The sequence below is a fragment of the Sinohyriopsis cumingii genome, unplaced genomic scaffold (genome assembly GCF_028554795.1).
Source record: "Sinohyriopsis cumingii isolate HCF-2022 unplaced genomic scaffold, ASM2855479v2 utg000576l, whole genome shotgun sequence".
Lineage (NCBI taxonomy): Eukaryota > Metazoa > Mollusca > Bivalvia > Unionida > Unionidae > Sinohyriopsis > Sinohyriopsis cumingii.
This window is the reverse complement of record NW_028315913.1, coordinates 217,501-243,675: the sequence shown is the minus strand read 5'-3', so window position 1 is coordinate 243,675 and position 26,175 is coordinate 217,501. Positions and strand designations below refer to the sequence as shown.

Genomic DNA, 26,175 nt, shown 5'->3' with positions numbered 1-26,175 from the left:
TAAATTGGTCGCAATGATAAGATAATTGCTTACTTGAAAACATCATTAGGAATGTATAGAATAACAATGAAATGATTAGACAGGAGTCAGTAGTAGCTCATTTTGGAGTCCGTCTGACTCACAATCCAAGGTTTGTGGGTTCGATACAAACTCAGGCACACCTGGGTCAACTGTTGCAACGTGTCCTAGGAAATGCATTAAGCTCCCATTTTCTCTGTATGATAGAGCAAACAATGTCTAAAAGTGCTGTTGAAACACACAACAGAAAGCTCAGTTGTTTTACAGAGTGGGAATTGAACCCATGAATGATATGAGTATTAGCACCTATTGGCTAACTCACATGCATACCTATGCAATAACCCAATAATCCATCTGTTTATTCCCACACAAAAGGGTGCAATAAAGTCAAAAGTAAGTATTTGAGGTTCAAGAGTACTCATCAGGCAAGCAGAATTTAACACCTAGATACACATACAAACTCACTAGAATTCTGTTTCAAAATGTAATATATTTACATTAAAAAACGTCTTTATAAAGTGACATATAAACACCAAACGGAAGAATGCGTTTACCCCAGGGTCCCAAGACTATGTTATGATACATGATTTTATTGGGATACATTTAAATAGAATGACGCCAATATAAGCACAAAGGTTAGGTCGTCATAATGTAGTCAAACCAGAAAGTGATTCCCATGGTGCATAAGGCACAATGTGCCATTACCCATGACAAGGAGTTTACTTCTCTTTGGAAAGAATTCTGACTCTAACCGCTTTCATTATATTGGTAACATTCTATATAAATATATTCCATCTAAACATGTTATCCAAATATACATTGTGGAATCTGGCAACATTATCTAATTCTATATAATCATGTATCCTAACACAGAAGGGTTGAGTGCTTTCCACTTCTTTTGGTATATATATATATATATATATATATATATATATATATACATATCTATATACATATATATACATACATATACATATATATACATACATATACATATATATATATATATATATATATATATATATATATATATATATACACACGACTCCCTTGATAACTTGCGAACCCGCTTATAACTTGGGGTCCGGCATGGATCCCATTTTTAAAACCAGAAAATACCCCAAAAATTGATCCTTATTTGTTGAACTTGAAGAAAATCGCAATCAAAATTGGTAACGGAAACTTTGATGTATCGCTCATTTTATAGTCGAAAACGGTAAATAAGACCTAGAAATTTTAATCAACACTATGAAATATCAAATTTAAAGATAGGTCATACAATGCTTTACATTTTCTTTCCAAACGACATTCCTATTCCTATTACATGTACACCACAATTAACGATATGTGAAGAAAATTAGATAAATGAAAATGTCATACACTCCAAGTGGAGGCAATACTTTAATAAATAAATACAAATTAAATCTTTTTATCATTTGATATTTGTGTTCTAGTTCTATCTTTTAGTTCATTTTCATTTTAAGTGTAATCATCATAAATGCAACGTGTCCTCTTGTAATTAAACATAAAATGCGTCAATCTACCGTAACAGCTATACCCGCGAGCGTTTCTCTGAAACCTAATTAAGTGCCTACTGTGTTTTGATAACTGACTTTTGGAAGTATTTGTTGTATTGTTGTACTGAATTAAAAGCTGGCCCCCTTCGTATTATCATGTTAGTTATGTTTTTTGAATCAAATAAAAGTGGTGCGGCATGAAAATCCTACACACAAAAAATCTAGCAGCGCCGGTCGTTTGTCGGGTGAACGCACTTCATTTCATCAATCGAACACTTATAAATGTTGTTGTGTATGTAACATAAACTAACTTAAATTAACTTACTCTTTCATAACTGTGATCAGAGATAACAAGGCAGCCAAGCAAAACAATACTTCGTAAAATAAAGAGCTTGATTTCACAAATACGGACCATTGTGGACAAACAAGCTTCGGAGAATTCTTGAACTGGCACTTAGGGATATCCTCAAGGATGATAAGAAGTTTCATTATTAATTTCCAATTAATTCATTCACAACATCAATATTGTACTAATTGAGCAATACAAAAATTGAGTTTCAACGTAGATGATTGTCTCACGAAAATAATGTAGCTAATGTTTTTGAAAAAAAAAAAGGAATCTTGTTTGGTGGTGTATCAGCAGTTAGTCTAGTTCCCTGCCCTATGGAATCCTGACTTCGCAGGATAATATTAAGCACCAGTATGATAACCGGACTCGTAAAAAGAAAAGCAGTTATGTAATACAATGTTTTTTTTAGTGTGCATGTGATGGTTGTTGAAACCAGTTGGAACTATCTTTCATATCTCGGACATTTTGAAAATAAATGTTATTTAAACAGAATAACGAACAACTTCAATAGAAGAAACGCATTATTAAAAATTATTATTTAAGTGAATGTAAAATGAGGATTCAGTCAAAAAATAGCCCAGTTCCCTAACGCCGCACCCCCACCCCCACCAATGGTTTTCTCACTGTCAAAGTGAATTTATTTGATTCTGGAGGTCCCTCAGTAACTCGCGACTCGCTTATAGTGCGGTCTATGTTCGTGGACCCCAATGTGCTCGAGTTATTGAGGGAGAGGTGTGTGTATATATATATATATATATATATATATATATATATATATATATATATATATATATATATATATATATATATATATATAATAATAATAATAATAATAATTCAATGCCAAAAGAATCAAAAAGTTTTATATATTAATATTAAACCAAAATATCATTCAATCAAACTGAAAGTTTGCTATTGACAAAGTGCTTAATCTAGACATAGCAGCTAATGGGAACATTTCATGTTATAAAACCAATGTAGTGATCATAGGTCCAAACATTTTGAGGAATATATTGTTATTAATTTATCAATAATGTTCCCCATCACGATTTGTGATGAGGAACATTCCTTGATAAATTATTCTTTATTTCTTAAACTGTTATATCTCTCGTATCGATAAGTAACGTATCACCATTAGAAAATTTATATTAAGTAATACGAGAGAAGGGTCTGGGATTCTGATGTATGCTTCAGTTAAGATGATCATTCAATTACGGTTACCTTGACCTTAGACCTTTTGACCCTGAATTGTTATTTTTCAGCTGCAGCTAACATATAGTCTTGAATATGTTATGTAAGAACTAGATGTGGAACAAATTCAGGTAGAACTAGATGTGTAACAACAATTCAGGTCACTCATCTAACACTATTTTCTTCATGAAATGACTTTGCCACTCCAACAGTTGTTGTCATTTGAGGGATATTAATAAACTACATCAAAACTCAACAACATACATGAAGAATTAGGGTGGGGTTATTAATGCCTACTAGGCACATTCAATTGACTGTCAGAGTCAACAAGTTCTCCTCCCAAATTCAGGCATAGCTGTCTCTGTTCTTCTCGTCCAAATCCAATGGACTCCAAATAGTTCTGGACTGAACCATACCTGAAAGTGAATAAAAGTTTTCTCAGAACCCTTTTGTATGGAGACGCAGATAATATGAGTTGTGTTCCTTTATACATTTCACTTCCATCTTACTATTTCAAAACTCTGACTAGCTTAGTTCTTCATGCCCTGATCAAATTTTAATCCCTGTCATTGTTTGGTGTCATATTGAGCACTGTGTTCATTTGAGAATTCATCATTAATCATTCAGTCCAAAATATTATCAGAAAGAACCAACTCTCATCTCCTGGTGACAGGCAACGTGACGTGTCGATAAAACGTCTTGTTACTACTTTCGATATGCCACCTTTAGGTCTCAGTTGTGAATGCAGCCATTTTCACTGCAGTGATGATTGCATACTACAGATTAAGATGCAATGCAAAATTCAAAAATCTAATATACAAAATATCACTTCGTTTAATAAAAAACTGTTGGCATGTTTGGAATTATCAACAAATGTTTGTAATCACGGAACTTTTCACTAGACTATTATTGAATATATCAAGAGGTAAACAATTTCGGGATATGTGTACGATATGGATAATCTTTGGGGTATGATATGGAAACATGGACTGAACATCCACATTGACAAACTGATCAATTTCACCAATTACAGGTTAGTGAACTCTTTATTAAGATTTCAGAAAAAGAAATTAGCTTCCATTTATGTGAACCTGAGAATAACAATGAAGGATAATCTCTTTTAAGAGTAGGTATGAATGAATGATAGCAGAAAAGTAAAATTCTTAAAACACAAAGTCAGTTATTTTTAAACCGGACTCTTTCCAAACTTACATGACCTTCACACCTGATATATTACAATAGAATCCACTAAAGCACAAAAAGATAAAATCCATTAGTTGCTACTTACGACATGCAGTAGGACAAGTGCAGCCTATAATTTCATCCTCGAGCCCACCATTTAAAAGACCACCATTTTTGCCAATAAACCATCTTTAAAGGCAGGTGTCATTCAACACAAATCATGATATTATACAACAAAATCATCTCCTACATTAAGAATCTGTTTTCAAAGAAAGGTGAACTCCTAAGGCTGTGGTCTTTTAAGTCAGGTATTACAACTGAACTTGTATATGACAATGATCATTTGTTCCAGAACTGGACTTAAAATAGGGTGAGTGAAGAAAGTGGATAAATGCATGGTTTTCATGAAACATGGATTCATCAAGCACATTGTGTATAATATGCATCTACATCCGTTCAAGAAAACACACTGAAAGAAAGATAAGTTGTCAATTCACACATGCAACATTTTTCCAGTGATCTTTATCTTCCTAAACTTGCATTTCTTGCAAAATAAAGAATATTTGTCTACTATATCATTTGAAACCCCAAGGATGTTTTTCTTGAACAATGTAAACCCCAAGGATTTGTTTAACTTGTCCGCTTTAAACCCCAAGGATTTGTCTTACTTGTCCATTTTAAACCCCAATTATTTTTCATACTTGTCCATTTTAAACCCTAAGGAGCTGTCTTACATGTCCATTTTAAACCCCAAGGATTTTCTTACTTGTCCATTTTAAACAAGGATTTGTCTTACTTATCCACTTTAAACCCCCAGGATTTGTCTTACTTGTCCACTTTAAACCCCAAGGATTTGTTATACATGTTCACTTTAAACCCCAGATATTTCTCTTGTTTATTGTACACTACAAAGATTTATCTTACTTGTCCACTTTAAGCCCCAAGGATTTGTCTTACTTATCCATCTTTAACCCCAAACATTTGTCTTACTTGTCCATTTTAAAACCCAAGGATTTTACTTCCTTGTCCATTTTAAACAAGGATTTGTCTTACTTATCCACTTTAAACCCCCAGGATTTGTCTTACTTGTCCACTTTAAACCCCAAGGATTTGTTATACATGTTCACTTTAAACCCCAGATATTTCTCTTGTTTATTGTACACTACAAAGATTTATCTTACTTGTCCACTTTAAGCCCCAAGGATTTGTCTTACTTATCCATCTTTAACCCCAAACATTTGTCTTACTTGTCCATTTTAAAACCCAAGGATTTTACTTCCTTGTCCATTTTAAACCCCAATGATTTGTCTGTCTTGTCCACTTTAAACCCCAAAGATTTGTCTTACCTGTCCATTTTAAACCCCAATGATTCATCTTACTTGTCCATTTTAAACCCTAAGGATTTATCTTGCTTGTCCCTTTTAAACCCCAAGGATTTGTCTTACTTGTCCGAGATGTAGATCAGCAGTTCCAACATGGTCTTATACTTGGCACTGAGAAAGGAAACATCCCAGTGACACCGTTTCACAGTTTCATTATAAATTGTACCTTTTATAGGCTCCAGTTCATGCTGTGAAAGAAAAATATTATTAAACAATCTGCTTCTGTTTAGCAGGGATAACAAAGATGTAAGTGAGCAAAATGTTACCTAGCGTATCATATTTTTATTAAAACTAGATTATGATTGAAAGAAGATGAAATGTGAAGAAATGAGTAAACTGATGGATCATATGTGCTTAGTATTAATCTGATGTATCCTTTATCCTAAAAAAAATGCTTGGTGCTTTGCTCATCATGAAACAAAACTCGTAAACAGCATGATAAATAACTTGAACCTATCCTAATCATCTGACCCACTTTGGGTTTCACCACTTTGATGGTATGCCAAACATGGGCTAAAAAAGTACTATCCATGCCAACGCATTCCCATACAATTTATTAATCACAAATGTAATCATTGGATATACATTGTAAAACTGATGTTCTGAGCCAAATTTCGTTGTTATAATGTCATCCAACGTTTTACAACTTTTAACTGGCCAGATATATTCATCTATGTCATAATAAAATATGGAGTCAAGCTATGAAAGGAATACAAGAAGCATATTTATACATGTACATTTTATTTACATTTTTATTTTTGTTTATTTGGTAACTGGATTTAATTAAAAGAGTGTATTTAAAAACGTGTAATGTATACTATATCAGGATGATTAAATGTTTTGGCATAGCTGACAATTTTTAAAACATCAAACATCTTGTAAACCTGAGATATGACAGTATCCATTAAATATCCTTTATGCACAACTACCTTGAAAAGTCATGCATCATGGGGTCCAAATGCACGGACTGCAATTGAGGGTATACATACTACAAAGTTGAACACGCATTTTTAAATCGTATAGAGAATACTTGTTTTTAACAAAATAGGTTATCATAATGGAGTTGTTTGTTTTTCTGTATTAATTACCCAAGTTCAGGATAAACAGCCTTAAAATTATTATTTCAAAAGATTTCATTATGCTTTACAAGTGTTCCACAGGAGACTGTATTACATCACTATTTTTTTGTCTTTTGCTGGATAAATTCTTGTCTTATTATTCCTTCAAAATTAAACAAGATCACATTACTTTTGAGAAAGGACAACAATGAAAATTGTATTGTTTTCAATATTCTTCTAGCACTATATAGAGTTAGTTAGAATACAACAAAACATAAACAAAAACCATTACCAAACATGAATTTAATGAGCTCTAATTTAAGAGAAGCTGAAATAAAAATAAATAAATAAACCATTAATAATCACTAGTGTGTTCTTGGTCATGCTGCCTCCTGATTTACCAGAAGCACCCTTGCATCGATGGATTATGTTACATCCAATGTAGGCACTGGAATCGTAGAAGTCTCCAGTACCTTCACATGAAATGGGAGTCATCATAATTAGTTTGTTCTGTTTGTGCTGCCATGACCTTGTGAACTGTTCAAGAGATCAAAACACCTTGTTCACGTTGTTGTGTGAACCAGGTGTACACAACATCATCTATGTTTGGACCATTTACACTCTTAAGGCGAACCAAGGACCAGCTGACATGCTATACAAAATAGTGAATAATCTAGTAGGCATACTCTGACAAATATCTGAACTTGGCATAGAGCCAAACAAGGACGAATCACAAAGTTCCTACTGAAATCAGCAGCAAAAAACTTATAAATTAAGTGTTTATCCACACACAAACTTCTCCTGCTTAAAGATAGGAAAGTCAGTACCATATTTCAAGAACATTTTTATTTACATTGGTGTGTTAGCATGCCATTCTCCTAAAATTGTAACTTTACACCTTTATTTCTTGACTGAAATTGTGAAAGACGATACAACATTAAGATACTCTTTATCTTCAACTCCCAACATACCCATATGTTACAGATAAAATCTAATAAGGGGAAGCAGCATCTTCTAATAATATTATCAATGTAAAGTGTCACATTTTGAATTGTATTGAACCTTAAAGTTGAATGCATTGAGCATTAAAATGTTATCACATTTAAGCCAGAAAAGTCATTGTGAAGGGTCACTTCAACTTTTCTTCTTTTCTCCCCCCAACCCCAAGTCAGTATTAAAATTTGAAAGGCTGGCATTTATGACCCAGTGAGACTGTCCAGGGAATCGCAATACTGTCCTAAGAATGTAAACATTTGAGCTACCAATCATAACCACTTGATAGGAACAAATGATATATTATCATTTTCAAAGGAAAATTGATAAGCACCATAGTTCACAGATTCTAATCTATCTAAAATCTGATGAAAGAAATGATTATCTTGGGTTAATTTAGGAACTGCTGCTTACGATTGACCAGAGTAAATTAAGGCGTACACTTTGAAAGTAATGTGAATTTAAAGTGACAACCTTGGTCGAAATTCTTTTGTCTTAAATATCCTGAGAAAGCAGAAGCCTAAATATAATAATGCTTTCAATGCTAAACATGAAAAGGGGACCAGGTGGCTGTTTTGTAAGAGAAGAGAGGTTTTAGTGCTAGGATGCACAATTTCTGAAAGAGAACAGCATTAAGCGACGCAATTTCAATTTTCCATGTAATCTTCTATTTTTGAATGTTTTGTGCATATGTGTTTGGTATGACTAGGATCCATATTATGTGTTGTTCATTCAGTTTCGTGGAAATATGTTAATGCATGAGTTGTTATGCAATTTATCTCTTTAAGTTTACAGTTACTAGTTTATTGATAGAATTGACGATTGCATGCTATCCAAGTTTTCTTATTTGTAGGATTTCATAGGGTTATATGAAATAATTTCCTTTGTCTGTTAGGATGATACTGATTATCATGAATTAACGTTAATTGCTTATTTATATCTGATTTTCTAATTTTTAAATAATCTTATAAGTTAGGGATTGCTGTGAGCTAGAACTTTTTGAATTTTATGCAATGGTAATCGAGCATGTGGTAGCGTAGTTAAAGAGATACGGTAACGTTAGATATACCGCTAACGCGTTAATTATGGTTGCTCGCTGTGAAGCGAGGGTGATGTTGTATCGAATTAGTTCAGAAGTTATGCGGTGTGGATAGCTAGCATGCTTCTGAGTAACGTAAATGAGTGATTTTATGTACGTGTAGAAAGTGGTACATATAGAGATTTAAGGGTAATTTTGTTCTTCAAGGATTAACTTTCTGGGGAGAAACAGGACAGTCCGAAGACGGAAGTCCGAAAAAAGAAGCGACGAGTTCAGAATAAAGGACTAGGAAGTCCAATAAAGGGTAAAGCATAGAGAACAGGGAGGCTTGAGGCAACCGAAAGACGCTGATACACGGTCAAGGGAGGAAGGTGATGCAATCAGTCGTGGACATTGCGCGCTCTTTTCACCACTCGTTATTATGATGAAATAAATCTAACTTTGACACTGCTATTAAATTATGTTGGTGTAATTGAGATTGAATTGGAGTTGCCACTATTATTTGTTATTGATTAAATTTTGTTATTTTTCTTGTCTAAGGGGGGCTCGTAATGCATTATTTCTTCCCAATAATCTTGCTCATTTCTCTGCTGAAATTCTATCTTTCCACTCCCACCGGGTTATAATATCGAGGGAGGTCATCCTCTAGATAACACCAGTCAAATCAAAATTAAAATACCCTTTTACTAAGAAGGCGACGTTACAAATACCATCCTTAGATTTAAAGAACCACATTCCGACTCCCGGGACAAGCTCAAAATTGGTTCGGGGAAGCGCATGTTTCCAAGAAACGTGCCCACAGGCAAGTACAAAATATTGAGAAAGGGATACAAGATAAGGAGAATGATTGGAGTTAGTGATCTAGGTAAACTAAATATTTATTTATTTATCCAGCGGTTTCTTTCACTTAAGTACGTGTATTGTCCATCTTGTACTCAAGGCCAGTCACACATTTTCAAGCACAGACGTGAATATTTAAAGCAAGTTTAACATATAAGGAATATGTATATTTTAACATATCAGCTACATTTAATAGTAATATTGGTTAGTATCCGGGATTTGCCGACTTTCAGGTCCTAAGTTAGAGACTGGCAGTTTGTAAGATTGCTGACTCAAAACCATAGGTTTTCAAAAATTGTTTTGATGCATGTGGCGAATAGTTGCCCATTGTTAACAATAGAACTTGTAATATTATTTTGAATGTTTGAAAATAAAAGCCATCCTTCCCTATCAATTAACAACCATATATATTTCGTTCGAAAGATAATTGATGTTAAGAAAATGTAGAACCCATAAGCGGTGTTTTCTTATAGTTCTTTACGTGATAGGTACAGGAGATCGGTATATCCTTTCTGCTTGACAAACAATAAAATCGACAAAATCGACAAACAATAAAATCGACAAACAATAAAATCGACAAACATAAATGTTCTCAAAATTATTCCCAAAAGTGAGATTGTCAAATAGGTTTATGCATGTCGCTGATTTCAAGACGATTAGCTGATAAATTGTTAAATGGATAAAACAAGTGTTCATAATTTCTTCGGTTGTGAACATAAATCATTACTCTCATGCATTCATTCTCTCACTCTCTTTCTCACATGAAAATCAAGCAATTTTCAAACATATTTATACCATTCCATTTATCTGCCTATATTGATGGATATGTCTTTGGTTGTCCTTATAACTGTATCTATATTCTGGCTCCTTTAATCTACATCTGTCTGCATGAATTAATTGCATATGTAATCTAAGATGACCTTAATTATTGCAATATGGGTTTAATGTACCCACAAAGATAAAAAGAAACCAAATGTTTCAATATATACAATGCGATTTCCTTAAAATACACCATCCCATCCTATATTATATCTTACTAATTTTCTTATTTTGGGCAATTATGTTTGGGTCAAGCTCGTGTGTTCCAAGGCTAGTTCAGTTTTCCAGTGAGTTAATGTTTTACGGTTAACTGATTCATGGATTTACTGTTTCAGACCGATTATCCAAGCAATGCATTGAATGACATGGATTAGTATGTACCAACATTATTCACCTATACTTATAATAGTGTGAGATGTGTATCATACAGAGCTACATGAAGTAACACATAGCAACATTATTCACCAAGTCTTAACAGAATATTACAAACGCAATGTACTGAATGGCTCCAATTAACATGTACCATATTTTGATAAATAATTTACAGATTTTTAGACTTTATGCTAAAAATAAAATCAATTAGCAATAACGTCATACGAATTTGCATTATTTTATTGATGTATTATATGGTATAACATTATAGTTAATAATGACTGAATTGTTTGTTATCTTTGTAACGGTTTGCCTGTTTTATTTGTTTGTCTTGTCTACGTGTTGTGTATATATATATATATATATATATATATATATATATATATATATATATATATATATATATATTACCTAAACTAACAAGTAATAAAACACTAATGAGATCATTTCTTCTTAACGAAACCGAAGAGCTAACAAAACTGATTGCCATGACATCTACAATTCTTGGTTGTCTTTTATGTTACTTTATGTTACATAAACGAATTCGTCAAAAGTTTGATAACAGAAAAGGATGGCAGAACTCTTCTTGTGCGTCCTAATTTCCTCAAATATTGTGACTGATTTTACAGTACAAGCTGCCATACAAGACCTGATTTTCCATGCACAGACTACCACTACTGAATAATGATATACTCATATATAAGTTGGTTCAGACTGGAAACTTTAGACCCAGATCTGCTGTCGCATAATGCATCTGGCAGACATGGTCCAATGCAGTTTGTTCGGGATAATCTTTAGAACAAACAAAACAGACCATCGCATCCATGTGAAGTATATAAAGATCAATGATCTTTGCAGTTGGAACCAACTTATACCCGAATATATATGGTTGTTGTGTGACCTCCAACGAGACCGCTTTTCTTGACAGATCCATTTTTACTGGAAGAATGGGTAGTATCTCAAGACAGGATGTATTATAGCACATTATCTTTCGATTTCTACAATTAAATTAATGTAGCTTATTTTGCTTCATGTGACTTTGAAGTTGTTTATTCAAAGCTGTAACACAAAACCGCGTTTCAAGTGTATCTTAAACACACGCTTAAAAGTTGGGTTCAACTGCACTGACTGATTAGTGTCTCTTGTTCTCATGATTAGGTCATTAACGAACTGCATAGACCCAGGTCTACACTGCATTTATGTGACGGCAAATCAAGATCTGCTGAGTTTACTGTTTGAATCGACTAATAGAGTATATATATGGTGCTTTTATTTCTCAAATCCTACCTTGGCTAGGCTATCATGGCGTATTGCCGGTTACGTGATCCAACAGGTCGCAGAAGCCTGTATCTTAGTATGCCAGGTGTGAGTGGTAGGCAAATGTGTGCCCGAAGTAACAAATAATAATCACTTGATTTTAGCAAGAGATTAAATGCTTCCGTCTATTTAAAAGTATGTCACTGCATTTTTATCGCATGTTTATACCCTTGGCCTGTCCATTTGTCCATTCATGGAGTGTGCGTGTCACATCGCTATGATGTTTGTATTGTGGCAGTTTATAGTGATGTCTTGCACGAGGACGACGTTGTCGCAGACATGTAGCAAGATGTTCCACCCAGTCACATTATCCTGACACCAGACCAACCAGTCCTACCTCTAACCTCTTAACGCTGAGAAACAAGCGGGATCGTAGCTAGTACCATTTTTTAAATATGTCTTTGGTATGACCTCTACATTTATAGACATTCACACAATCTGTCCATTATCACATCTCCTAAACCACTGCGTGGAAATTCACTTAGTTTTTTTTAATGCTGCCCTTTCAGGAAACTTGCTGCAAGAGGGTTTAATTCTTAAATAACTACAGTGGGGTCCCGTGAGGGTGTCGACGGTCTTATTTCAAACAATTGTATAATAACATTTTCAAGTATTTACAGACCGCACATTATCAATGCAGTCCGAGCTGAAGACACATCACGTACATACATGGAACTGTTGTTGTTGTTGGGTTTAACGCCATTCTTTCAGCACACGATAGGCTATACATGGCGGGCAGTATTAATGGTGGAGGAAGAATCTGTCAAAACACCGGAAAGAACCACCGACCCACGATAAGACACTGGCAAGCCTTCTCACATACATAGACTGGCCGAATCCGACACTCGAACCCACGCAGGCAGAGGTGAGATGGCAGTAATCCCTAACGGAGAGCGCTTTAGACCACTCGGCCACTCAGGGTCCCTGACATGGAATTGCATGATTCTTTTAATTTCTCTTAAATTACCCAGGACAATAATACAACTTAATGCAAACATATTTTTGCATCGTTTTTACAAGCCCATCATTTATTGCCTCATTAAACACGTCCTGTGATTAGCAAAACGACTTCTTGCTTTCAAATGGAGAATGGACCCCCCCCCCCCCCCCACCTTCCATCCACAAAAATGTTCAGTTCAAGAATAGACTTTCCATGTACATGGATTCTGTACGATCAGCGCTTGGCCACAGTCTGGAGGTATGGGTGAGTACAGGAGAGGTTTGGAATGTGCAGAAAAATAATGGAAAATTCGGAATGTCATTGCAACTATTCCAGTCTAATTTGTTACGGTGAACATGCAAATATGCACTTACATGTAAACAAAGCTAATTGTATAGTAAGTATCATTGAAAAAGCGCCCATGCGTTTAGAGCAACAATGATATGTACTAGAAATTCAATATGTATAATGTTATTGGATCCCTCAACAGGATCCACATAAAGTTACATAACGTGTAATATTCGTATATTTCTCAAGTAAAGGTACTAAAACCATAATATACAATACTGACAAGCCCAACCTTGCCAGTACATCTATTTCGTATACCGTAATAACGACATCTTACAGTTAAACAAATATTGTTTAATGGTGAGCAATTTGTCATAGAGTAGATAATGATGTAGGCTGTGAAAGAAAATAAAACCTGAATAAGTGGCCTGAGAGGAATTCATTGTAAACATTGATCATTAATGACACGAAGACCACACAGTGACTTATTTGATTATGTAATATATTAGATATGGAGGTAGATACGGAGCAACAATTATCAAAGATATGGACTAATATACAAGTTTAAAATAGGGAGGAATTATCATTGAATTTAACACAATTTTCATATTTCTTGCCGTAGTGGATATAGTTTATCGGGCAAATCAACTCACCCATTTCGAAGCAAGTCACCCACCCCAGAGATTTTAGTGAGTATTAGATGGTTTGGGGTCTGTAATCCACCAATCAAGTATAACTGGCTTAATTAATAGTTGGTGGAGCGTGTGAGGCTAGCGTTATGAGACTATATATGAACTGATATACATGTGAAGGTCTGTGTAACCAATGTATGTCCTGAACACATTCCATGCAAAAACAAGTCACATCGTTTAGCTACTTTTCGCAGAATATACAGGGACCTTGAAGACTAATCCTTCAGCAAAGTTTGGTGGATCTAGGCCGAAAAGTCTCAAATGTATATTACATTAGCCAAGGAACAACTTCCATAATTTATGACAGAACAAACAGGTTTACAAATATTACAAAATTAGCAATGTATAAAATGATGTATACGAACATAAGAAAGAACAAATAAATGGATATGAAAGCACACTGTCCATACTCGACGTTTCATGGAAAAGATGATACATAAAACTACACTACTATTCTCTTTAAAAAGGACAAAGATGAATTTTTATTTGAAAGAATGTTCTATACTCAATAAATAAATCTCTTTAAACCTAAACTATAATTTAACAATACCAAAGAACTGACAATTTATAAGTGCTGATTAAAGATATTACTTCTATTGTGGCATGCGCTTTGACTTCTGGCCAAGATTTGGCGGGAAATGGTAGACTGCACTGCTACTAAACTGAGTATAATCACAATAAACACTTGAGCCATATTAACAGAAGTCCAACGAGTTAGTGTCATCTCACTACCACAATTTACAATGCAACTAAAGCTTTTTAAAATCCTACGATAATGCACATCAACAATAACACGACCAATTACAGAGTCAACTTGAATACAAATAAGTAACCATACTATTCAATTGAATCACATTTAAATATTAAATTTTCGAATGTTATTAAAAAGATATATTTTCATTTTTATTGAATATTCAAATGTTCAGACCGCTCTGGTGGCCTAAATGGTTTGATCAGTCACCTCAGATACGGGAGATTGCTGGTTCGAACCCCGGCTAAGTCATACTAAAGATTTATAAAAATGGTACTATCATCTGCCTGTCTTGGTGCTCAGCATTAACAGATTAGTGTTAGGATTCGTAGGTATAGGTGTCAGGATAATGTGGCTGGGTGAAGCATCATGCTACATGTCTGAGGCATGATGCCCCATTGCAAGACATAATAAAATGCCATATTGCAGTCATCGTAGTGAGATGAACGATTTGTTTTACAACTACCTTTAAAACTAAATTACACACACAAATCTGTAATTTCCAGTGGCACGTACCTCTGACAGGGCATAGTCCACGCATATATCGTGTATAGGTCTTCCCATACAGGACAGCACAAGGGCAGTTATAATACCAGTTCGATCTTTGCCATAAGCACAACTTACAATGGCAGGGATGTTTTCTGGATCCGTCAGAAGCTTCAAAGCTGGAAAAGAAAGGTGAAGACAAGTTTCTTCATAAATGTTCACTGATAATCTTCACATGTTTCAACCTGATAGTGGAATTTCAAACAAATTTTACATGCATTATACAACTAAAACTCTTAAGAGGCAAATATATTTTCTTTTACATTTGGCACGCTTGGTGACACATTAAGCCAAACATGATCTTGCAATATATCGCAATATGCTAAAGGGTCTGTTAAGACAATAATGCTAACACCATGACTGTATGTACATGAGGTGTACCCTTTAAACGATCAGTACCCCGGTAATTTAAAATTTTAGACTATCCTTAAGCAAGCAAGTTTATTGTTATACTGCAGGTTTCTCAGGGATTTTACCAAGGAAAGTACATAAAGAGTCCCTGTGATGTTTATATAGCATTTGAGGCAGCACGAACTACAAGGGACTGCTACTGTACTGCCGATGCAGAATTTCCAGGATCACAAAATACAATTTCCATCTTTCAAATGTTACACGCTGCAACTATCTCTGAAAACACAACAGTCAAACATGGTGGCATTGAATTTCGTATCAGCACCAACTGCATTGAGGACGAATTAGACATAACAATCCTTTTGGCAAAAGCACTATATCGATATATCGATCCAGTCAGAAGAAGTGTCAATATCAACATTTGTAAGATGGTCATCATAGTTGACATATTTGATGTGAAATCAACACCCCAAAAATAAAGGACCCTGTTAGGAAAACAGCTGAGGATGACCAAGTGAGAGCAGATGGAATCCATAAGTGAGCATTAAAAAGGCTATATTCACGTAAATCAATACAGTTTACAGTAGCAAACCTAGAACATTCAACAAATTTTCAAGATAAAGATTTCGTAACTCTTGTTTTCATCGAATTCTTGATTCCCGAGCCTATTTTTGAGAGCCTATCATAAATTCCCTAGTCCATCGCTTGGAAAAGAAAACTGTTAAAGCTACGTTAAAAAACTAAATCACACACACACACACACACAATCAGATAAAGTGGGGACAAAACATGCAATCAATGCAAACCAGAGTATGGAACAGACAATACCAGTTCCACCACAGTTAGAACTAGTACTTAAATAAGATACCAGCCCCCCAACCCCCAAGGTTCGCTATTTTTAGGAGAAAGACTGAATACCAAGTGTGTGTGTGTGTGTGTGATTTAGATTTTAACGTAGCTTTAACAATTTTCCAGTCATGTCGCTACGATGTCTGCAGTGTGGCAGTTTAAAGTGATGTCTAGCACTAGGACATCATGCCTCAGACATGTAGCATGATGTCCCACCCAATCACATTCTGACACCAGGCCGAGAAGTCCTAATACTAACCTCTTAATTCTGAACGCCTAGCGAGGTAGTTGTTAATACCATTTTTAGAAGTCTTTTCGTATGACTCGGCCGGGGTTCGAACCCACGATTTCTTGCACCCGGGGTGGACGGTCTAACCATATTCTCACTGGAGTGGTTGAAAGGTAAGTGAACAGAGGGAAAGGGTAAAATAATAATAATAATAATAATAATAATAAAAGTAAATATTTAAAAAAACCGAGAGCTAATACTATAAAATACCAAAACTAAACAATGATCCAGCCTTTGAGTAAAACAAGTATGTGTGTGTGTGTGATTGGATTTTTTAATGTAGCTTTAAAACAATTCAGTCATATCGCTACGATGTCTGCAGTGTGGCAGCTTATAGTGAAATCTAGCACTGGGTCATCATGCCGCACCCAGTCACATTATCCTGACACTACGCCGACCAGTCCTAACACTTACCTCTTAATGCTGAGCGCCAAGCGAGTCAGAATAACACAAGTATAACGAACAAGGAACATAGAAAACGACCAAAGAAGTTAATAAAATAAAAAAGGAAATTAATGACAATTAATCAAATGAACAATCATGTAAAGGCAACATAGAGAACAACAACAACGAAAAAGGGACGAACAAGCTGGACAAAGAACTAAATATTAGTAAAGATGAAGCAGAAGATAAAAGACAAGCGGGTCAGAGAATAACGAAAACTCCGGGAAGAATGTTGAAAGAGAGACAAAAGAAGATGAGAGACGGCAACAAATAAAGGCAATATAAATCTGATAAGACAAAATCAAAAAAAACGAAAGAAAGGAGGAAATGCCCAGTAGGCCGACCATAGGACTAAACAGAAAAGAAATTGCCTTCTCAAATAAACAAAAACAAACCAATGTCCAAGCCCAAAGACTAGGATAGGAAAGTATAATCCACCTTCATCCCCCAAACTGGATCGCAAGAGGAACTTACACGTTTATAGCCCACACACTGTTTTGCACACACACACACACGGCGCCCAGAAAAAGATAACATGCATCTACAAGTAACGCGCTCACACGCAAAACATAGCAGTACAATCAACTCCACACCATCCGACTTCGATAAATGTATAATGTACGCAACAACACAATTCGCGAATAGGAGTTTTATTATGACCTAAGAAATTCCCTTCCAGACAAAAACTGGCACTGAAAAAACCGGATGAGCATACGGCTGCTAATATAAACTAACGGCGATGCGAATACCAAATCAGGATCGCCATGAGCCAACCTTGTTTGGGAAAACAACAAGGACGCTCAGTGAATAAAAAGAAACAAGCTACCTAACAGAAATCCACAACTTAGAACTATTTCATATAGGAATGGAACTACTGCATTTTTGGCGTCTGGACACAACTGGGCATATAGATCTGACATAACATGACAACTGGGCATATATCTGACAACACAACAGATAATGGGCGAAATGATAAATGGACAATGGATAAACGGTCTCATCAGGGAAACAGACAAGGCGGAATCTGTGGTGTTCCCTTCTCTACCAGGTGCTGGTCTTGTTGGCACCTTTAGATCTTGTCGTTGGCCTGGGCCGAATTAATAATAAGTGGACAGAGATAACAGTTAATAAGTGCGAAACGCGCGCAAATTAAAGGGTCACACATGCCGACGTAGGAGATATGCGGCGTTAATTGAAAAGAGATCATGAGAAAAATCAAGGGTGTCACGGGGACACATTACAGGAGAAAAGGTGTATATTTTTAGAAGCTCTTGTCCCGGAGAGTCCTGAAACTTCCTTCACTTTTAAATATGAAAAGTCCAATTTCTCTTCTAATAATTAACTTGTTGTTTGGTATTTTATCATATAGACTATTTTTAAAGTGAACATTGAATTCCCAAAGTCAAAAACCGAAGGTTATGGACTAGTTGAGAAGAGTCAACATAATAGTCTGAAATAATTAGGGAGTTCAAATTGTGCTAGAAGCACATACAGGGAGGTTGGATATCAAAACCGGATGACTTGTACTAACTCCTAAACTAATAATAAGAAAAAAATTAATAAAACATATTGATATACAAAAATGCATTTGAAATACGTTCAATTGCAAATGTATGTACTGTAACACTGCAACATCCTGTTGAGGAACCCAGTGCAAACTTGATGATGTAGAATAACCCTAATGCGCCCTTATTGCATGCCGTACAAGGTAAGTAAAGGAGGCTGTGATCATACTGGCATGCTTGACTTGCGACCGAATGTCTGATTTGGAATACTACTATTGGATCACTCTAGGCCTGCTACCATGGTATGTCCTTGAACAAGGTATTATATTCCAAGTATATGGGCATTCCAAAACATTATATATATATATATATATATATATATATATATATATATATATATATATATATATATATATCTTGTTTACACTAAGTGTATAGACCATTTTGCACTTGTATACATGTAACATTTGATACACAGTAAAATTGGCATGATTTACAGATAAATCTGGCCTGGCATGCATGATATTTGGATAATAGACATAACTGACTTATGACTCGAGGTGTAATGCAATTGCCCCAGCACAAAAAACACTAGCCCGTGTTGGTGCACTGTTAAACACCAAACACCTGCCTGTAATGGAGACCCAATGGACCAAACATATGATCATTTGTCGATAAGTGTCCTCCTTACAAAGTTGTAGCATACTGTAAAATAATTTAAGAAGAATGGGTTTCATAAAGTTTATTTGCAGCACTGTGACTTTTATTTTCACCGTACGTATGCATAAACGAATGCTGAACCCTAAACAAACTGATTCTACATTACCCACCCATATATTAATCTTGATTGTAAGAACTATTGTATTGTGCAAGATCTAATCAAAATGTATATAAATAATAAATTTATACCAGGTTATAATGATATGTCTTGTATGATACATACCTGAATATATACTGCTCTGACTCAGTTCAACCAAATCCTTGTACGTCCCAATCAGACCTCTTTTGCTTAAAATATAGCGTGAAAAGCATTGCACAAAACGCAGATGACCGCTACGAAGGACTTTATCCATTAAAAGCCAAAATATACAGTAGAGCCTGGTATACCAGGGTGCTCTGTTAAACACAGTCCTCACGTAAGGTCTAGTGAAGAAATTTATGAGGTAGTGCTTCTCGACACATGATTTATTCTCTTGCAGAACCTCTGTCTCTACCTTTACACCTGCCTGCAGTCTCTTCAGTGTTTGTGGAACTCTTATATTAAGTAACGTAAAGCACTCATCAACAAATTTATGAGCGTCAGAATGGGTATATTCCTCCTTTGCCCGCAGATCGATAATAGATTTTATACCAAGCACATTCTTTAGGTAATTAATGTCGTGCAACATCAGATCATCCAGCTTTGAAGATCTATATAACAATCCTTTTGGCTGATGTGTTATTGCATCCATCATTGAACAAACAGATCGGAAATTAGGAGGAACATTTGAAATGGTTTCTTCACTATCTGCCATGTTGATTTGGCTGTCTTGTGTTTCAGTGACAATGAAGTGTAATTAATCACGAATTATAGTGCTAGTAATCAGTTAATGAATATTGAACATCAGTGTTCCTAATAGATACATTAAGAGATTTACAATCACCAATAACTTAATATAAATCATCAGCCTGAAATAACCTAACTGAGGGTTTATCAGCGAACTGTAATGAAGCATAGCGCCTTATAATAACCGGGTGCTTGAGCGACATCTGATATATATGCACCCCGGATGTGCAATGCATCTGTTACCTGTCATCTGTGTTTCACAATACGAACGACGACTCTGAATTCATCACCTTTCCATGCCGCATACAATGCATGGATTACCACATATATACATACTGGACAACCTTGACATTTCCTACAACAAAACAGCCATACGTACAGTATGTACGGTAACAATGAATATTTTAGTAACTTGGTCGGGGTAAAATTTATTAACATAATGCTATGATGTAACTTTTTTGGCAATCTTTTTTTTAATAATTAAAGCTGTGAATATATTTGTGAATTAGGTGTTTGAGGCTCGTGTTTTTTTCTTCATGCAACTGCTGTGAGGCATGTACATTTCCCAAAGTTACTTCTCAGTATGTAGACAGCGAACTAAAAAGATTTGGGTAGGAAGTAGAGCTAGCCACCCATAACAGTAGACACGTCGGCTCGAGAATAGTAGACTATCTAAAAAACGGCATCGATTGTAACTGACAGGATAATATAATGAAATTGCCAAGGATCAGCTATTGACAAAGTGTGTGTGTGTGTGTGTGTGTGTGTGTGAGAGAGAGAGAGAGAGAGAGAGAGAGATTTTGATTTTTAAGTAAGCTTTAACATTTTTTCTTTAACTATATTGCTACGTTGTCTGCGGTGTGACAGTTTATAGTGATGTCTAGCACTGATGCATCATGCTGCAGACATGTAGCATGATGTCCCATCTAGTCACATTATCCGACACCAAGCGCCAAGCGAGGCAGCTGTTAGTATCATTTTTTAAGTCTTTGGAATGACTCTACCTGGGATCGAACCCAGGACATCCCTTATCCGAGGCGGACGCTCCCACCAAATTTGGTATGCTCCTTACAGAACATGATCAGACATGTGCCATAAGCTCCTTTTTTAAAAAGGAAATCAATAGTGTTAATCTGGATAACTTCACCACTCGCTGTAGCTTTTAAAAAAATACAGATAAGGCTGATGGATGAATGGCCATCATCAGAGAATAAGAAATTCCAGACAGGAAATTTATCGGTAATCTGAACACTGCTTTACAGGCTGCAGCCAATCATGTATCGTTATGTAAAACTTGTACATTCTTATATCTATTTCCCTCCAAGCGCTCCGGTGAATCAATCTTACTAACAATCTTACTGACTAGTTTCAGGTGTCTTTTGTTTTGTTTGACAACTTAAACAGCCACACTACACTTTCGGCTGTAACGATATCAACGACAGAATAAAACAAATAATGTGTATTTGCAAAACACATCCAACAGAGTTCATCGGTATCTCGAATCCAATAAACTATATTCATATATTCAATGTGGACTCATATGTCAGAGAAGTATGACAGACCTTTTTTGTCAGGCTGTATGCATTTATTCGAGACGCTTCGTAATGAAGGAACATTTTGTTGCTGTCTTTTTCAACTCGTAAAAAACTTGCGACACAACACCACACGAAAATATGGCATAACGAATAATCTATTCAACCTTAGTCTAACGGGCCGTTACCTAACTTTGTCTTCAACTGTTTTTGGGGACATGGAAACTGCAGCGTTAAGGTAGTCATTACCCTTCCTAAACATTTAACATCTAAATTGTCAGCATAGTGAAATGTCTTACTCCACGATATGACTGCTCGTTTTATGTTGACGAATTTTGATGTGGTACAGAACAGGGAGTATACACACTATCGACGTTTAGATAGAGATAACAAATTTCGTAAATAATCAGAGTAAAACAGGTTTAATACTTTTGAAATCTAAAACTGTTTCGAGGCACTTCTGTCGATTGCATTATTCCACGATGACACACAGCTCTATCTCGATGTTGTGGAGAAGTCATGATTTTCAGGGCCTATATTCGAATGTAAACTAACTTTCTTTCCTCATATTTAATACATCAGAGACAAGCGTCAAAACCCCCTGGATTTAACACTAGAAACATAGATTAAGGAGACAATCGGAAGGCCAAACTCTTGTTATCCAGGTCATTAGTAGATCTTAATTTGACCATCACTTGATTGCTTACTGATTGCAACGGAAATTGTTTTGTTATATATTCATTATACGTGAACTCATGTGCTCGTTTTTTTTTTTTTGTTTTTTTTTTTTTTTGTTCTTCCCGCGTAAGACTTTACTTCAGAGTGGTTTATTTACTTAATTATTTCAAAAATACTAAGTTCGGTTCACCCCATGCTGCATGAGCGAAGTGCTTGAAATCAGAGAACCGATTACATTAAGCTTCCTGGCCGTATACTGCACCATAACCATAATACTTAATGACTCGACTTAGTAACGTCGCAACACGACACATGTTCTGTTTGTAAGCTGCCCGCTTTAAGAGTGTAATCTCCAGCTGAATGTGAATTATACTATTGTCTTTCATTGGCCCAGTGGTCTAAAGCGCTCTCCGTTACGGATCACTGCCATCTCACCTCTGTCTGCGTGGGTTCGAGTCTAGGATTCGGCCAATGCGGGTATGTGAGAAAGCTTGCCAAAAGCTTCTCGTGGGTCAGTGGTTCTTCCCGGGGTTTTCTCGAGTTCTTCCTCCACCATTTATACTGGCCACCATGCATAGCCTATCGTGTGCTGAAAAATGGCGTTAAACCCCACAACAACAACAACATTTAAAAAAGTCAATAATTCAGGTCAAGCACAACATAAACTTGATTTCGACCGAGGTCAATTCCACCATATAATTTTGCATTTCACTAGCATATTAATTAAATAAAAATATTAAGGAACTGATTAATAAACAATGCATATATATATATATATATATATATATATATATATATATATATATATATATATATATATATATATATATATATATATATGTGTATATATATATATATATATATATATATATATATATATATATATATATATATATATATATATATATATATATATATATATTCTTTGGCACCTTTTGCGTATTTTTCTTTGGTTAGAATAACAGAGAGCAGCATGCATAATTTTAGCCATAGTTAATTGCTAGGGACTAGGGATCTCAATAATCAGAGGGATATGTAAATTTGTTTGAAGGAAATATATGTATAATTTAATAAATCACTATTCAAAGACAAATAACTCTTAAAGAAAGCAAAGGAAATCATTCAAAAATGTACGCTACCAGCATAGCTATGCAAATATATCGGATAATTTAGGAACGATTTCATCTGCTGATAATTGTAATTATCGTTTTTGTGGGGCAACTATCGTTAGAAATTAAGGTAATCATAACAGCGTTGTCTTATTTCCAGAAACAGCTCAAGATCAACAGGAAAATCTAGTTCTTGAAGAGATACATTTATTTTATGGGAAAAATAGTGCAAACAAATTATCGAGACTAGAAAGGAAGAAAAAAACCCCGGAGAGAACATGAAGAAATTAGGAATAAAATAAAAGTTGTAAAGATTAGGACTAGAGAAAAAGACACGGAAGAGGGGACGAAAGTAGTCAACGATTTTGTAATCTACTAGATTATCTGCACTTTCCAAAATTGACGGATTGGTAACAGAAACTAAAGAGGAAAGTTTGGAAGGAGCTAAACTTGACTATAGTAAGTTATATTTTAAACAAAAATGTTTGTCTCGATACAAATATCATTTTTACTCTCATATTCCAAAATGAAGTCGTATTCAGAAAGATGCAATAACTGGCCTGATATCGTATATTGAAGCCAATAATAGTCTCTAAAATGTGCGGCACGAAAAAGAGAATGTGACTGTTTAATGGTAGAATGTTTTAAATTTCGTTTGAAAAATGTTGAACACAATTTAGTGAAAGCAATACATTGTGGATATAAACGTGGAGAACTATCTCACACCCCAAAAAGAGGGTGTCACAGTATATTTACGATAAGGTGCAAAACTAAGCAATATATTTTAAACTAGAGGTTAATTTCATCTCTGAAGGGGTCATATAAAATTGCTTCTCCATACATACGAAATAGAATCTCAGATACATCCATGCAGTTCAATAACAAAATTAAAATGGTCTTTGTAAAGAGAGCTATATAGGTGAGTATACCATGAACTGATATGATCTGATCTTTGTTTATTTGAGAACATAACATTCCTGGAATGCTCCGTTGAAATGGCTTCGAAAAAGCATTTGATTTTATTGAATGTTCTTCATAGATACAGTAATGCAACGGTTTAGTTAAATCAAATTTAGTTTTTGTTTATTTCCAGAACAAATGATTTATGGCTATTAATGGACCTGTATCTAAATGGTTTCATGCTTCAAGAGCATGCAAACAAGGAGACAATACTTCTTGTGTGTTCCCGAGTGCTTTCGAGACTGGACCATTTTATTTCACTATTATCGGGTTTGTCTCAGTATCTATCAAAGCAACTTCAAAAGTTTAAAACACGGCTGCTGTGATCAATATTAAACTACGAAGAATTGAGCATACATTTTATGTTGCCTTCACTGGCTTTACATAATGTATATTCACTATTCTTCATTTCGTTGACTTGCGCCATTCCAATATATCAATCTGACCTCACCAATGTGATCACGTAATCTAGAAAATTCTCTTCCTATGCTCCCATTGTTCCCACGGTTAATACGGACAACGTTCTTTTGCGTACTAGGGCCCAGCTACGTGAAACGAATTGCCTTTTGATCTTAGACACAAAGACACTGTGATCTCATTCACGAGTGTTCTTAAAACTCACATATTTTGACTACACATTCACGGGTGCTTTAAGACTTAAAACTCACACATTTCGACACAAAAACGGGAGCAAAAACGTAATGATTTCCTATCTAATTATTGCCAACATATTTTTGTTTTGTAATTTCATGGTGTCTGATTCTATAATCGTGTTGTATATGTTCTTATGTATTATTTAATATTGTAAAGCGCTTACAGTTACTAAAGATTATGTGTTGAAATAAGTCCCCATTATTATTATTATTACTATTGTTATTATTATTAGTATTATTATTATTACTATTGTCATTTTTATTATTATTATTATTATTATTATTATTGTCATTATTATTATTATTATTATTATTATTATTGTCATTTTTATTATCATTATTAATATTATTATTATTATTGTCATTTGTATTATTATTATTATTATTATTGTTGTTATTATTATTATTATTATTATTATTATTATTATTATTGTCATTTGTATTATTATTATTATTATTAGTAGTAGTAGTAGTAGTAGTAGTATTTTGTGCGCGGAGATATTGGCTCTACATGGAAAAATTTATTAAAACATTTAGTTCCAAATGTTGATCATTTCGTTTTGGAAACAGATGTTTTCTGTTCATCAGTAAGAATTTTCATACTTTTTGTTAAGATAGTTTTGGGGATCCAAGTTAAACCATATGCATATTGTTCTTGGATTCATTCATTAATTATAAGTACGAATGCTACATGCAAGATTCATGTCAATGATTTTATTAATAAGTTAGTACGTGGATATGTTTTGACAACTTCACAATTAGATTATAGTTAGAACTAACCTCCCAGACTTTCAAAGCATACCAATGGCTAGAAAATCTTACAAAACGAGCTCAATCTTTAATTGCAATTGTATTTCACAGCATCTATTTATGACTATAAAAAATCGAAATAGATGTAAACGTTTTTTTAAAAAATTAATTAAAAATGATTATAAACCCACTTCCTTACTGATATATAATGAATA

General features: G+C 34.7%; 1 protein-coding gene across 1 annotated transcript; it reads right to left on the bottom strand.

Annotated features, from left to right (window-relative positions):
- Nucleotides 1-2,704: 2,704 nt before the first annotated feature.
- LOC149773772 (uncharacterized) lies at nucleotides 2,705-20,438 on the bottom strand. The gene is made up of 4 exons (XM_089946030.1): nucleotides 19,676-20,438; nucleotides 15,265-15,413; nucleotides 5,703-5,827; nucleotides 2,705-3,491 (listed from the first exon to the last, which is right to left on the bottom strand). The coding sequence occupies exons 1-4, from the start codon at nucleotides 20,244-20,246 to the stop codon at nucleotides 3,362-3,364; spliced, it is 975 nt and encodes a 324-aa protein (XP_089802156.1). The 5' UTR covers nucleotides 20,247-20,438; the 3' UTR covers nucleotides 2,705-3,361.
- Between the last annotated feature and the right edge of the window lie 5,737 nt (nucleotides 20,439-26,175).

Excerpts from the sequence above, each read along its gene's own strand:
- LOC149773772 (XM_089946030.1), bottom strand. The coding sequence starts at position 20,246 with ATGGCAGATAGTGAAGAAACCATTTCAAATGTTCCTCCTAATTTCCGA. Across the intron at positions 15,414-19,675 it reads TCAGAGCAGTATATATTCAG|CTTTGAAGCTTCTGACGGAT; the intron begins GTATGTATCATA and ends TTTCTTTTCCAG. Across the intron at positions 3,492-5,702 it reads CTGATCTACATCTCGGACAA|GTATGGTTCAGTCCAGAACT; the intron begins GTAAGACAAATC and ends ATTCACTTTCAG.